Below are 15960 nucleotides of genomic sequence, written 5' to 3'. Positions count from 1 at the left end.
TCATATCCATATTCTGCAGCCTAATACAAACGCAGTTTACATGGAAGTTTTTGATGAGGAATGGAAACCTGCTTCTAAACCACCTCATCCTCCTTTCCTTATGGTTTATGGGATGGTCGCTCCTTTGAGGATGTATTGTGTAGCTTTTTTTTACCATGCTAGTAGCAATTCAAAATTTAATAAAAGAAGAAAAAACGGAGGTAAATAGTTCTTTGTAGAAAGCTAATTGGCATTTAATCTGAGGCTTTCAGCTCTATTCATGACCAAGGGACTAACTTCTATACGAAAAGCAGTAATATCTGTTCTTTGGACTGCTTATCTGTGTTAGGGCATAATGCTTCTGCCTCTAGAGTAGTCATATTACACCCTGCAGTTAGACTAGTTTGACTGTTGAAAGCTGAATGTGAACTTGGGCTTGCTAATCTTCTTCAGGTTAGCTTTTTGCATTTAGTAAAAGTTAAGAAAACTTGTTGGGTTTCATTTGATTTTTTTTAACCAAATCTGTTGTTCAATCCTATATTTAGTCTTTTTTTGTTGATGAATTCTAATCAAAGTCTGTCTTATCATGTTGCATTAAATGTATCTTTTCTTGTGAGATACACTACTTTAGAGCACCAAGTTGTTATTTATTTAATCATGTGAGGTGCACTGTAGTTCAGGAAAAGTTTGAATCTGCATTTTAGCACAGTGACACTTTGACAAGGAATTGTACTCTGAACACAGGGAAGTTCTTGTTTCTGCTTAATGGAAGAATAGTTGGTGATGGATAACTTTAAAGGTTTCATTTCCATTGTTGACTTTCACATGAATAAGAAGAATTTAAATTGTTTAAACAAGTTAGAAACTGAAAGAACTCAAACTATATCAAGTTATGAAGGTATCAAGGATTCTATAATCCAATTATACTGAAAGCCTCCTCAGAATAGTGAGGTAGCTCAGTCCAGAGTCCTGTTGGAGTTGTTTGGCTTTAGTAAATCATTTATTAAGTTTTAGGTGAAAGAAAACAGTCACTGAACACCACGGAACTTGCATGCTACTTGCTTTATAACAAGTTTCCCATTTTTAAATCTATGGACAATGAGCTTATCCAGGTAAGGTCAAATTACTGAAATCTGGCATAACTTTTATCAGAAGCTGTGAAAACTGAAAGTAACTAGTCAGAGTCTTTTACAGTTGTAAGGGTTTTTGTAATCGTATTTATAATCATAATATTTCTTCTGTGCTTGTTTTTTCCTCTGTCATTACTTTGATCTTTTGATACTGGCCCAGACTAGCAAAGGAATTCCAAACTGTTTCCATTATGCACCAGTATAAATCAGGTTTCTAAACACGTTTTTGATTTTTTTTTTTCAAAATTAGATTTTTCTGCATTGTCTTAATATGAACTAAATTGAAATCAATTGTGAAAAAAAAACTTAGAGTATGGCCTTCAAACAAACTTTTTAACCTTTCTCAAAATAATGAAGTACTTCTGCAGAGACTGTACTTGTTATTTTCATTAATGAAAATACATTTATTCTAATTTGCATAAAAAACAATAGGTGAAAGCTAGGTGCAGGGAAAGATAATGTAAATAACTCTACCTTAGTTGAGAGCTTGAATTGTAGGTACTCTGAAACTTGTGTAGAAGGGCTATAACTTACTAAATATCTAAAACCTGACTTGACCTTGCTAAAATACTGGAAGTCTTTTAGATTTTGTGCAGATGCATGAGAAATTAATCAACCATATCTGTCTGCTTTACAAGCGTTAGAATTCTTGGAAGTTCAAGCACAAATAAAACTTGATACAGCAAAACACTCTTTAAAAGTTACTCTTCTCGCTATTAGCTAACATGTGGTCTAAAAAAGAACCTTTCCCCAGCTTATGGGGCTCAGTATGAGTTATGGATAAACAGAGGAGGCCTTTTTGCCATGGATCCCCATCTGTCTCTACCTCCTTGCGAAACTGATGATCATAGCAGCCAGCTATCAGGGAAATCCGTGATTTTTTTTTTTTTCTTCCAAAGCAGAAGTACTGAGATTTCATCCTCCCTGTAGGAGGCAGCACAGGTCAGTGCCCTGAAGTCTGTAGGAACCTGTCCAGCGCTTGGCATGTCTTTAATATACCTTGCTACCTGATAATCAGTGAAGTTCTCATGTCTGAACTCCAGGATTTAATTACACATTCATTAGCTGTACTAACAGCTGTTGTTGCCTGGTTCATATTCTTTAGGTCTGAGACTTCTCTCGTGCACTTATAAAACACCATGTTAATTTGAACAGTTGTCAGCAAACTTCAGGCATTCCAAAATTGCTTTGAGTTTTAATGATTGTCTGTGTTTACATTGCCATTAAAAATAGAATGAAAAATGTGTAAATGGGTAGCTTTTTTGCAGGCTTCTTTTGTCTTTGCTTTAAAATTACTGTCTTTTCTAGGACTTGACATTTGACACTACTGTTAGGATATTAGTAAGAATATTTAACTTGCTTGTATTCGTATTCTTTGTCAGAGTGGTGCATGACAGCCCTATTTTCTATTACTGGTAAAATCAAATCCTCTTGCTGGTACTTACACCTTAAAATAAAACTCACCAATATTTCCTGTAGGTCTGTTAATCTCTAGTTGGTAAATGTATGAAAGAGTTGGACTTGCAATGCTTTTGTACTTTCTCTAATTTGATCTCTTCACATTTTAAGATCTAGTTTGTGAGATCACAAAGAACTTGTATTAAAATCTCACTTCTGTTAGTGCTGATGCATTTTAAGGCATTTTTATCCCTTTCTTGAAGGGCTGCAATGTGTGGTGCTCTTCTGTCTTCGGAATTACTTGAACTCAAGAAAAAAAAAAGTAACATTGAGCAGTTGTTTTCAGATTTAGTATGGGTGGAAAAACTGTACTGCTGAACCTCTGGATATGTTCTTTAAGAGTTTGAAGAACTGACTTGTAAACAAACTATTAGTAGTATGATACTGTGATAAGAATGACTAATTTTTTTTCATGCTTTCTTTGTAGGCTCCTGGAAACTGATAGCAAATCCCTGCGATCAGTAAATGGGTCAAGAAGAAATAGTGGATCTTCTCTTGTATCTAGCTCATCAGCTTCTAGCAATCTCAGCCATCTTGAAGAAGACTCGTGGATCCTGTGGGGGAGGATTGTGAATGAATGGGAAGATGTACGGAAAAAGAAAGAAAAGCAAGTTAAGGTAGTAGCTGGACAGCTTTTGTAGGATGTATTTGTAATGTGATATAAGTGATAGCTTTTTATTTTCATGTTGGCTGTATTCTTTTAAATATGTAATAGAAGCTTCTGATTAATTCTGCTTCAATTCCTAAGACTTTGCTTCCTACATAATCATTACTAGGCTTTAGTTTTGCCTAGCATGTCTTATTGAAATTAGATGCATACCAGAGATTTCAGCATATTTGTAATGAGAGATTCCTTGAATACAGGGGAGATATACTACATTTTCAAAATGGCTTAGTCATACAACAGCTGGATGCTATGACTATTTTCCCACTGAACAGCCATCTCTTTAAAAACATTATCACTAGAGGGCTTAATTCTATTGTATGAAGATCTGATAGGAACTTAGTTTCACTGTGCGTGCCAAGTAACTTGACCCCAGGGATGACCTTAAGTGGAAGAACACGCAGTTTCTGAACTCTGAGTAGACCAGACAAATTGTGACCAGTGTGTGTTCAGTCTGGGTCAGTTGTGGGTTTATGCAGCAGCAGAGTTCAGTTATACTTCAAATTCAAACTAAAAAGCATTTAAGGCATTTAACATATTTGTGTTTCAGAAGCAGCGAGTACAGCAGCGTGGGATTTTTGTTCGTAGGCAGTCTGTTCTGCTGTGGTTCTTTATTGGCTGTAGTCAGTAGTTTTATGTGCAGAATACAAATTTCAAGGTCTTTTGAGCAGTTTGAAGTGTGTGTGTGTGTGAATAGGTTGTGGGAAGTCAGAACAATGGGCTAAAGCAAAGTATCTTTTATGTGAAGCAGTTGTGAAGAAAGAACATGACTTGAGAGAGGAAATGGGATGAAAATGAATTCAAGACTTTATGCTTGCATAGGGAAAACAGTTTCTGGAAAGGTGTTCCCAAAATGCTATGAAAAGAAGGCCACATGAACCTTGCAAAAAAAAAAAAAAAAGCACAAGTGGGATGACAATAAGTAGATCTGGTTGGATAGGGTTCAGTGTTTGAACTACCTGCATGTGGACATTTTAAAGTGTCATGTGTCGCTCACTTTTACTGCTGGTCAAGTATCATTTGGGGAGTGTTTGACTAACTTTTAGTAAATATTTAAATATATATTGCTAGTGAGTTTTTCACTGCTTGTTAAATAATTCTCAGGTGTGTTTTTGTTTTTGTGTTTGTCAAAAGTCAACCTAAGCTTTGTTATCCTGAAATTAAAATGGAATATGGGAACATCCATACCTTTTTCAGGATGGTACTAGTAGGTATGATTTTTAGCAGCATAGCCATCTCTTTGTTTTGACTATGAAACCTAGTCTGAAGTTATTAGATACCTAGCAAGTTCTTGAAGCTTTAGGCATAGGTGTATATGCCTTCTTGTGTATGTGGTAAGTTCTGTTTGTGTATCTTAGTTCTGCTTTGGAACACCCTTCCTGTTTATGGGGAGATTCTGAAAGAAGACACAAGAAGTCCTGCGTTACAGTATGCATAATACTATGTAAAATACCATCATCTTATTGATATTTAATAGGTGTGTTTTCCTGCAGTTCCTCTAGGAATGATGAAGGTACTGACCCTGTTATTTTTGTCAAGCAGGTGCATGGTATCTTAAGGCAAGGGATCACTTGTTAATGCTTTGTTTTTATTTTTATCCTTTGAGTCATTAGATGACTCATCTGCAATCTGATAGTGTGTTGTTGACATAATAGCTAGAGACAGATGTGGAAAGCTGATGTGTTAGGCTTGTCTTGGAGATGTAGGAAATAATATAGGGTGTCACAGTTGTGTCATACACTGGACAAATAGTTGAAGTGACATTACTAGGATGGTTCTGAAAATGGCTGGGTATCTTGTGGATGTTAGAAAGCTGAGATCAGTGATGTAAAGCTCCTGTGTCAAAGTTTGAGTTTAATAAGTAATTCAAAGCAGGACTGTCCCTTTAAGTATCACTGTTAAATTAGCTAATCTTTCTGGCTTGGTATCTTCCTACTTGGACAAGTAGGAAGAATACTTGGATAAATAGGAAAAGGAGGATGCTTTGCACAATAGAAGATGACTGGCTTCAGAATAAATACTAGTAAGCAAAATAAACTATCATGTAGGAGACAGCATACGTGATAACAGTTCTTAAGGTTTAAAACAAGAAAGGAACCTTCTTGTCTTAAAGAGGGGGTCTTCTAGGTCAGATTGATCCTAGTTGCAGAAAGTACTACTAAGTCTGTAAACTTCCTGACTCATACTTTTTTCATCAATTTTTTCAGATCAAGCAACAAGACTACTTCCTACTTGTGCTTTCTGAAAAGACATGTACCAAACTTGGAATCTGGTTCTCAGATCTATTTATCTGGGAAGGTTTGAGTTGTATGATACTTAGCTGGTGATTTTTCTTTCTTTTTTTTTTTTTTTAGGAATGTAAAGTTAGTTCAGTAGATGTGAACCTAATGTCTTCTTGGTACAGTGTCAGAAAATAAATACTTTCTTAAAACAAAAAAAAATTGGAAATACTGGCACACCAGTGAAATTAGATGCATCTGTCAAGTGTGTCAAATAACTTCCAACAGTAGTATTGTGCTGTTTTATTCTGATTGGCTATGTTGTGGTTAGTTCCACTTTATTGTTTACTTGTATTTGGAATTATTTTTTACCAGTAATTTATTGTATCTTAAACTACAAATATAATTAAGGGTGTTGTCTTCATTAGTATTTTGTGAAAAACAATTATTAAATTCTGGGTCAGGGGAGTTCTTTTTAAAAAATGTATATATATTTTTAATATTCAGGGTTTTGAAGAAGCTTATGGGGAAAGGGGAAGAACTAATTTTATTAGCTAATTTAGCCACTTAAAATGATGTGACTCGCTGTAGTTAGCTGCCAGTAACCTATCAGGCTGCAACAGAGGCTTACATTTAATGAAATATGTGATTGCTTTGTGACATGTTGTGAACATTTTCTTGTGAGAAAACTAATTCCTTGAAATGTCATGCTCTTCAGGCTTACGCTTATTTTCAGGAAATAGTAATTTTGTATCCTTCTTTATGCTTTAGGAGCTTGTTCGAAAAGGGATACCTCATCATTTCAGAGCAATTGTTTGGCAACTGTTATGCAGTGCTCAAAGCATGCCAATAAAGGATCAGTATTCAGAGCTTTTGAAGATGACATCTCCATGTGAGAAACTCATAAGAAGGGATATTGCTAGAACATACCCTGAACATGATTTTTTTAAAGAGAAAGACAGTCTTGGACAGGAGGTTTTGTTTAATGTAATGAAGGTAAGGCAGTATTTCAGTCCTTGAAAATAATTTAACATGAATGTGCATAGAAGTTTGGAAATAATTTGCATTGTAGTAACTGAACTTGCGTCAGTTACATGTGTTCTAGTTTTTTAAACTAGTTCTGCTTACCAAATTATATTCCAGTTTCAAAGATAGCATTGAAAAATTTCTATAGTCAATGATTTTATAAGAGATTTAAAACATTTGCCTACTAAACATACATTAAAACAATCACAGGGTTACTGCTGAGATTATAATGGAGTAAAATATACTGTGAAGCAAGGTAAACAGTGTTGACAGTGAGAACACTGTAAATCAGAACTAGCACTCAGTTTAAGTGTTTCTGAACCTGTATGTTGTACCAGAAAATGGCAGATGCAGGCTAATGTGCAGCACCTAGTACCTAAGCACAAAATGAGAACAATCCTAAAATTAAGTTGTCATTGTATTGCCTTCATTGTAGCAGAAGTTAAATTTTGAAAGACTTTTTTTTCCATAGCAGTTTTTACAGAAAAATTAACAGGTTTCTAAATTATAGTAACTTCTATAATTCCAAGATGAAAGTGCAGTATGCGTGGAAACCAATATGTTTCTTCCATCTGTGATTAAAACTTCAGATTTTTTTTTCTGAAAAGTAGTGTTTCTTTGTCATATCTCCTGCAGAAGTGGTAATGCTATGCAGTTTGTATGCCAGTCCTCTCTTACCTTTTTACGCTCGGCAAATTAATGTAGCTGGAAAGTGCAAGCATTTTCTAGGTGCGCTTTAGTTTGTGCTTTCAAGGCCATCTGAGAGAAAAGTTCATATTCCTTCATAGCTGCAAGTAGCAACCAAATATTTGACCAAAACTTCTGAATAGAATGTCTGTCCTCTCCGGGATTAAGGGAGTAAGTCCAAGTTATTAGCAAAATGATAGCGCGAGCTATTTCATTCCACTAATAATGAGACTTTAATTGTTCAGAGTCTTAAAACTTTATTTTGTAGGCTTACTCTTTGGTGGATCGTGAAGTTGGATACTGTCAAGGAAGTGCTTTTATAGTTGGATTACTGCTTATGCAGGTAAACGTGTTAAAATGTGAACATTTAAAATCCCAACTAAAATGCATCATTGTGGTGGTTTGAGGTTTTTTAGATTAAAAATAAATAATTCTGTTACAATGCAGTTGTCAAGGGCTGCCACTTACTCTTCAAATCAAATGAGACTCACTCGCTGTAGTCTTGTCTTTACCAAGAAGATACTATCTTCCTGGGTGAGAGAATACACTTATTTCTCAGAGCTAAGATAGGATTGCAGAGTGTTGTTTAAGATATTAATGAAATTCTTCATTTCTGTTACATGGAACCTCCTCTAAGGTCAAATTAAACTTGACAAATTGTATAATCCTCAAGTTACCTTTTGCTTTATAAGCTAGGGTATATTATAAGGAATTTGCAGACCTCTGTTTCAGTTTAGAAATCACTTGATAGGATTCAGTATATACAAAAGGATTATTATAGTAATTAGCTATAAATACCTCTCTTACAGAAAAAAAGAGCATACACAAAGCCCTAAGCCCTCTCCATCACCCTTACGCTTTTCCTGAGTTTTTTACTGTGTTTTTGTTTGTTTTAATATAGATGCCAGAAGAAGAGGCATTTTGCGTGTTTGTTAAATTAATGCAAGATTACAGACTACGAGAACTCTTTAAACCAAGCATGGCTGAACTGGGCCTTTGTATGTACCAGTTTGAATGCATGATTCAGGTGTGTACAGAAATCTATTGGACTCCCTTTTCAGTAACTAGTAATAATGGACTTGGAAATTACAGTTAAAGAGCAGGCATGTCTGACTAATAAGCCGTTCTCTGCCAGTAGCTGGTTTCAGGTATCTGACAAAACAATGTGCACAATAAAAACTACTGGCAAAAGCTTAACAGATTTTTTTTCTCATTTTCTTTTCCAGGAGCATCTTCCAGAGCTTTATGTGCACTTTCAGTCTCAGAGTTTTCACACTTCTATGTATGCATCATCATGGTTTCTAACCATATTTCTTACAACTTTTCCACTACCAATTGCAACAAGAATATTTGATATCTTTATGTCTGAGGTAACTACTCAATGCTCACATGCTCCATTTCAAGAGTAGATGTTAAAAGCATGTTAGATGTTAAGATGTTATTTGGGTAGCAGTATGAATGCTACCTGATGGGCAAATCTCAAGTACCCTTGTTTTTCAGGCCTTATGCTTAACTGATTGTTTTGTACGGGAAGATTTTGTGCACATAGCTTCTCAGGGAAGAGCAACTATGTTAAGCAACTTTGTGTTCTAAGCCTATTGAAGAGCTACTCTATCTGTCAGAAGTTCTGGATGCCATGCAAGGGTGTCATACAACAGGGACATCAGTTTTCCAGTATTTTGGGGTAGAAAGGAATTCTGCTTTCAGGCCAAAGTTGACGTTCTGTGGGGATAAGGAGATCAGGAAGAGGGAATGTTGGCAAAACTATTGCACAGAAGATGACGAGTAGCCAAAGGAATTTATTGTATTGTATGACATGAAATTAAAACATCCTTTTTTGAGAAGTACCTATCTTTTGTTCCTTTTTTTCCTTCTTCTACTAGATGTGTTACACTTTTGATTAAGCTTACATAAAGAACAACTGTCATTCAAGATACTTTTACCTCAGCCCTTGCCTCTCTGAGGAGGATCTGACATCAGGACAAGTAACCTGACTACTTGTCCTTTGTGCAAAAAGAGAACTTGAGACCAATTTGTTATTTAGAGATTTTTCAATTTCCCTATTTCTTGTTTAGGAAACTGGATGAGCTTTCCAATGTTAGTAAATAATAGAATTAAATAAATCATCCTTTGCTGTTGATAATGCCATGAATAATTGTTGGTTATTTTTTAACTTCTGTTTTCAGGGTTTAGAGATTGTATTTCGAGTAGGTTTAGCTCTACTTCAGATGAACCAAGCAGAATTACTGCAACTTGACATGGAAGGAATGTTACAGGTAAGTTAAGGTTGAAATAATTGTAAGAGATGCCTGAAATGTGTAGTGTGTATATATTTCTTTGCACCTACTAACTGTATGTAATCTTGTGCTCTGATTGCTTTTAGCACTTTCAAAAGGTCATTCCACATCAGTTTGACAGTGGTCCAGACAAATTAATCCAAGCATCCTACCAAGTCAAATACAATGCAAAAAAGATGAAAAAGTAGGTATAACCTTTTGAGAAAAGACTGCTACTGCTTAGGGTTACTGTTTGTTTCTTTAAAGCTAGTTGTTCAGTACTTCACTTTGAATTTTCCATGTTTAAATTTTGGGGGACTTTATTACTGTAAGTGGTTAGAACTGAAGTTCTGTTTGCAAGAGAATACTTCTAAAGCAGCTTTTGCTGTTTTCTTTGAATGTAATAGTTATATCTCACGTAACCTAAAAATCTCATTGAGGAAAGCTGTAGGTTATTGAAAATTATGGAACTTCTGTAAACAGGATTTGAATAGGAAAAAGCAGTGTGGTGTGGGATACATGTGGTTTTGTTTCTTCTTTCTTGTGAGGATGAAGTAGGGAAGAGATTTTAAACTTAAGAACTTAGGCCAGATCATAATAAGGTTTTTAGTTTACGGACTGTATGTGTACTCAAGACTATTACTATTTAAAATAAAGGTCATTAAGTTTTGCAACACCATTGATAATTGTAAGATAATCTTGGCTCTGGGTTTGAAATTCTGAGCATGCTGCTACCTTTTTTTTTTTTTTAAGGTTAGTTGCATGTCTTCACTTTTCTGCCTTCTGTAACAAGCCAGTTTGCATACTTCATGCTTTTCTGGGGTTACATTTGGCAATTCTTCTGTTCTTAATCTGGGCCTTTATTGCAGTATATTGCAGTGCAAGAACAGCAGAGGTACAGATTTGTGTCAGGGTCTTTCAAAATAAATTTGCCAATTCTTCTGTCAGCAGTCTATGATCAGTACTGTGGAGTGAGCAATTGGTGTTCTTTAAAACCGAAGTAGTAACAAAGATTTCAGGGAAAATGCTTTCTGTGAAAGCCAATACTTTTCATTTCAAAGTCATCCCTAATAAAAAAAAAAAAGTGAGTTTTTTGGAGAGGGAACAAAACTGTTTTGTATGTTTAAATTTTTTCTCCTCGTATCTCTTTGCATCCTTCTGTTTTCCAGGTATTCCTAGCTCTCTTTTAGCTGAATGTATTGAATTGATTATTGTATAACTGCATTGAATAGTTGTTACAGTTCCAAATCACTGTCACTGCAATTGTGCTATCGAAATTAGACGTGGAAGCACCTGCACTTCAAAGTGCAGGTTCACAGTATGCCTACAGAAGTCTGTGTTTAAACTAGTTTAATGTCCAATCCAAGTATTCACAGGAGGAATGTATTGGCAACTTTCAAGCAGTTCTCTAAACAGAGGAAATATCAGCCTTTGTGTTCTGCTGTTGCTTGTTAGCTATTAGACCAATTCATTGTCTAATTTTTCTAATCATCCTTAATGATTTCCAATTTTTAGGTTAGAGAAGGAATACACTACAATAAAAACAAAAGAAATGGAAGAACAAGTTGAAATTAAAGTAAGAGCGTCTCAACAAATTCATTTGTGAATCTGCTTTTCTGAGATGTGGGTTACACGTCTGGTCTGTATATCACAGAATGTTTGGGTTAGAAGGGACTGTAAAGATCATTTATTTCCACCCACCTGCCACGTCAGGGACACCTCCCACTGGTTCAGGTTGCCCAGGGCCCCATCCATCTTGGCCTTGAACACCTCCAGGGATGGGGCATCTACAGCTTCTCTGGGCAACCTGTTCCAGTGCCTCACCACCCTCTGACTGAAGAATTTCTTCCTAATGTTTTACCTAAATCTACCATCTTTTCAGTTAAAAATTATTACCCCTTGTCCTATCACTACACTCCCAGGTAAGAGTCCTTCCTCAGCTTTCCTGTAGGCCCCTTTAGGGGCCCCATATAGGTACCAGAAGGAAGGATGTGTAGCAGGACATGTAATTGAGGTCCCAAAATGTTTTTCAGCAGTGGAATTGTTCATAATTGTTCATAAAGGGCACTTTCAGTGAAATTGAGACTGCTGGTGGAAAAAATCAAAGAAAAATCATTGGTGGAGACCTGCTGCGCTTAGTTCTCATTACTTGCTCCTTACTAAAGCTTGATTACAGATGACCTCATTTATCGGAGCTTCATTACATGCTGGCTTGGGTGTAGGTATTCCACACAGGTCTTGAAAACATATGTTGAAGGAGTTCTTATCACAGTTCACTTAAGTGGTTTACCATTGACTTGAGAACTTTTTTTATTATTATTCATTGGACCCAAGGTTAGGTGTCTTCTGTCTGCAGCCACTCTTTCTTACGGAGCTTCTGCAATTGATATAATGTGAGAAGCAGGGAGTGGTGGTGGAAAAACCTATAAGCTCAGCTCTGTTCTGAAAGGTTTATGTTTTCCTAACTGGCCTGCTTCCCGTACTTAATCACAGTATCTTTTTGCTTTTGTGACATAAAGAAATTTTTGGTATCTTTTTTTCCTTTCTCACAGTTAAGTTTTAACTGTGGGTTTGTTTCTTTGTCATAAAATATGGTCAACTCCATGAGAAAAGGCAGTGGGAGAAGTAATAGACTAGTGTGGTATACAGAGCTTGTTAGAGGGAATGAGTTGCAGCCTTCCTTTTTCCTGTCCACTGCTGTTCATTTGGCTTGCAATATCAGTTTTAAAGTTTTTGTAGTTCTTGAGGAAAAATTCAGTGACATGTACCTGGGAGCACGGAAATGTTCCATGCTCTTTTGGATGGTTTATCCTAATAAACAGGTAGCAAAGCAGTTCGCACCATTCTTAACTTCCTTCGGGACCTGCTGGGGTAGCTTCTCAAACCATGATTTACAGGAAATACACTAGTAAAATATGCAGCTCAGTACAAATATTTCTAACTTCTGAGGTATTTGAGGTAGATAACTCTCATTACAAATGAGATAAAATAATTCAAGAAAAAATACATAAACCTTTTCTGTCCAAGGAAAAGGAATGATACCTTTGTAGCATCTCATTTACCTGTCCTAGTTCAAGGAGTATATTTTCATGTCCATTAACCATGAGAACTGTGTCAGTTTCATTTATGAAGAGGTTAAGTCTAATGGTGTGTGGTTAAACCCTTTGGTTCACCTGTACATCTACTGCTTTTATCTATTGCTGACACAAATACTTTCTTGTACCTTTTTCTTATCTTTGCTCTGTCAAGATGTTTAAACTCAAGTTTTGAGTTAGTACATGACGTAAAGATGTTTCAAAAGGCTGTCTCTACTAATTTTTGTATTGATTATGATTTTCATAGGCAGATACATTTTTTAAAAGTTAACTTGCTTGGCTTTTATCAGACTTTCCATTTATAACTTGAGAAATGCAATTCTGAATTGTTTACATTGCAGAGGTTACGAACTGAGAATAGGCTCCTAAAACAGCGCATTGAAACATTAGAAAAAGTAAGTATGTTACTGACTAGATTTAATGTTATTTATACTTATCAATGGTAATTGTATTATATGATATGAGAATCTCATACCTATAACTTTCTATTTCTCCCGCTAATTTATGGTGTATACTAACAGTGCTTAGTCAAAAACATGGCAATAACAAAGCAACTAAGGTCAGTGTTTATAAATGTTTATGATGTCTGATTCTTACTTGAAATTGAAGCATGTTTGACATCCAGGTTTTTGTAGTGCTTTAACAAGAAGCATCTGTTCAGAGTACAGGAGACTGCATGAAATAGTGGAATGCTTGGGTAGAGAAATCTGAATTTCCTGGGTGTTTTATGTAGGAGCTAAATGACAAACTTATTAATGGTCAGAGATGAAAGACTGTCATCACTAATGAATATAGCAGTAAAGGTGCATTGTTGCAGCATTCACATTCGGTACAGGCAATCTGCCATTAATTAATCTTGCACAGTTTTTGAGTTGTTGCATAAAATTAAGATACATGGGAGGTGGAAAGAATACCGTTTTTAGAACTTCTTACAGGTTTAGTCTGGAATAGAGTTCTGTTAGCCGCCTTTAACTGGGTATAATTTTGGAGTATGTATGATAACTGTCTATACGTTGCTAATACGCAGCCATTGTTCTGATAGCCTCTCCGTTCTGATATCTGTTGTGCTTCCTGTGACAGATTGCATCCAAGCTGGTCTGCTCTACAATGAGAGCGCTCTTACTCATCTGAACTGCAAATAGCAACTATTTTTCAGCAAATTAAATTGAATGCTCTTGAGTTGCAAGGAATTGTTTCTGTTTTACAGGGAAGAAAAGAGCAGACTGAATTTAGAGTGAAATAACTGAAAGATGTCACATTTCAGGTGTTAAATCCATTGTGGTTTCTTGGAGAATCAGTCAATTTATGCTAAATTATAATTAGTTGTGATTTCTGAACTTAATTTGGAAAAGAAAAAATGCATATAATGAGGATATCTTGTGAAATAAAGCTGTAACCAAAAATACAATTTTATATCTTAATTTCAAATACTGAAATCTAGATTAAAAATAAGTGAAGAGAGCAAAATTTTAAAAAGTTCATGACTGTAGTAATTCACATTAGTAGGTTTGTGGCAAACTTAGAATAGTAAATATCTGTTTCATGCCTAATATGCAGAGGTTTGATTTTTTTTTTTTTTTGATTAGGAACTCTGCACTGTCAAGACACTAGCACTTTTGTAAACTCTATATTTTTAAGGTTTCAGAATTCACCTCCAGACTATTGCAGTCACATTGGAATACTTCAAAATCGAAAAATATCATCTATTAATTATCCTCATCAGAAATTCGTATCAAATCATCTAAGTCAAGGTCATAAAGTGAACAAATATTCAGTTCTGTTGGAAACTTTTGTTTTTTAAAACTTTCCTCATCCTAACATACATGATTGAGTTGCAATTTCCTTAGTGTACCATGACAAACAACTTACCATAAGATGCTACCTTGCTACGTGTAAGTAATAGCTCCTATCAGCCAGTTCAAACTTTGCCCTTGGAATTTTTTTAAGACTAAATAAGGTTTAACCTTATTTATTGAGTAGATGCATTCTGTCATAGAAAATGCAAAAATTGAGTGTGTACAGAGTGATAGAGAGGAAATGACTTTTATTAAATGTGTATTTCCCTGGTGGTGCAGGTAGTGGGGAATGTAGTGCTTGTCAGCATACATAAATCTGTGTCTTGCAAAACTTTGGCAAGAGAGGAGAATCAATTAACTGCTTAATTGAATTACTGCTAGAGTTTAGTGGAACAAAATATCAGCTGTCATAGTTGAAAATTTCTACTTGTCTATCAGTTGCACCATTTAATTTTCCTGCTTCATCTTGACGAAAGCATTAGTTCTGCATGAATGTCTCAGCTCTTAGTGGAGATGCCTTTGTGCTCAGATTATGCCTTCCTTTCTTAATGTGGGTGGACCACAGAGCAAGTCTTGCATTCATCTATTAGATAATATCAGATAACTCTTCTTAATTAAGGAAGCAAGCCATTCAGATAAAAGTAACCAGACTCCTGTAAGACCGCCTGGTAGAGTCTATTGCAGAAAGGCTGCTTCCTGCAACTTTCAGGCTGAGATGCCTGAATTTTTATGAAGAGTTATTTTTCCTTGTAAAAAGAAGTTGCCTGTATAGGAAATGGGTAGAATTTGGGCATTTTCTTTCTCTACTCACTTTTTTTGTCACTATTATCACTCCTTTGTTTTTTTCTTTTCCTTATTCCTATCTGAATTTTTCATTTTGTAGGAAAGTGCTTCCTTGGCAGATAGATTGATACAGGTATAGTCTTTTAGTCTTCTACTGTATGACTCCTTTTCTACTCTCAAAACCCAAACTGCTTTAATGCATGCATATTTGTATGCTGCACTCTATCCGTGCTTTGATTTGGAATAAATATATAGCTAATCTCTTGTTTAATATACTAAAAATATAAAAACCCAATACCTGCACGTTATAATATTCTTTCTAAACTAATGTACTTCTGGTACAAATTCTTGTTTCAAATGGATTAAGATCTATTAACACTAAAATTGAATATTGCAAACTTAAATCTGTGCATGTACTACTGAGTAATATTGCATGAAAGGAATTTTACTGAATGCAGGTACACAATTGTGCTTGCTGAAAGGATACAGAAGTTTATTGTAAAGTCCTAAAGCAGCTGCTTAGTACTGCCTTGTCCAGAAATTTCTACCAATTCTATGCTGTTTGCAAAACCAATCTGATGAAATGACCAGCTGAGTGTCACAAAGGCAGTCTTTCTTGGATTTGTCCTCAATTGCTTAAAAGAAATTATGTCCTAAGGGACAAGTGACAAGGGCCCAGGAGGCTGAGGAAAACTACCTCATAAAACGGGAGCTGGCCACCATCAAACAGCAGAGTGATGAGGCCATTACTAAACTGGAGCAAGCTGAGAATACCATCAGGGAGCTCCAACACCAGCAGCAATGGGTAAGGAGCTTGGCAGCACATCATCTCATGTTTTTCATTCAC

At 35.6% G+C, this 15960-nt stretch overlaps 1 protein-coding gene across 10 annotated transcripts in view; it reads left to right on the top strand.

Moving 5' to 3' along the window:
- Positions 1 to 15960, top strand: part of EVI5 (ecotropic viral integration site 5) — a 74232-nt gene that overhangs the window by 12033 nt on the left and 46239 nt on the right. For 7 of the 10 annotated variants that reach the window (XM_038182792.2, XM_038182797.2, XM_038182794.2 and 4 more), the window contains exons 3-13: positions 2995 to 3184; positions 6222 to 6446; positions 7432 to 7506; positions 8065 to 8190; positions 8390 to 8533; positions 9350 to 9439; positions 9547 to 9644; positions 10955 to 11015; positions 12876 to 12929; positions 15214 to 15246; positions 15772 to 15918. In XM_038182792.2, coding sequence (XP_038038720.1) covers positions 2995 to 3184; positions 6222 to 6446; positions 7432 to 7506; positions 8065 to 8190; positions 8390 to 8533; positions 9350 to 9439; positions 9547 to 9644; positions 10955 to 11015; positions 12876 to 12929; positions 15214 to 15246; positions 15772 to 15918 — 1243 coding nt within the window. Of the gene's footprint in view, positions 1 to 979; positions 1092 to 2994; positions 3185 to 6221; positions 6447 to 7431; positions 7507 to 8064; positions 8191 to 8389; positions 8534 to 9349; positions 9440 to 9546; positions 9645 to 10954; positions 11016 to 12875; positions 12930 to 15213; positions 15247 to 15771; positions 15919 to 15960 lie in introns of those variants that run through there. The other 3 variants (XM_013106067.5, XM_038182793.2, XM_038182795.2) reach the window with 3 other exon arrangements.

Source organism: Anas platyrhynchos, chromosome 8 (assembly GCF_047663525.1).
Source record: "Anas platyrhynchos isolate ZD024472 breed Pekin duck chromosome 8, IASCAAS_PekinDuck_T2T, whole genome shotgun sequence".
Lineage (NCBI taxonomy): Eukaryota > Metazoa > Chordata > Aves > Anseriformes > Anatidae > Anas > Anas platyrhynchos.
This window is presented reverse-complemented; position numbering and strand designations above follow the sequence as displayed.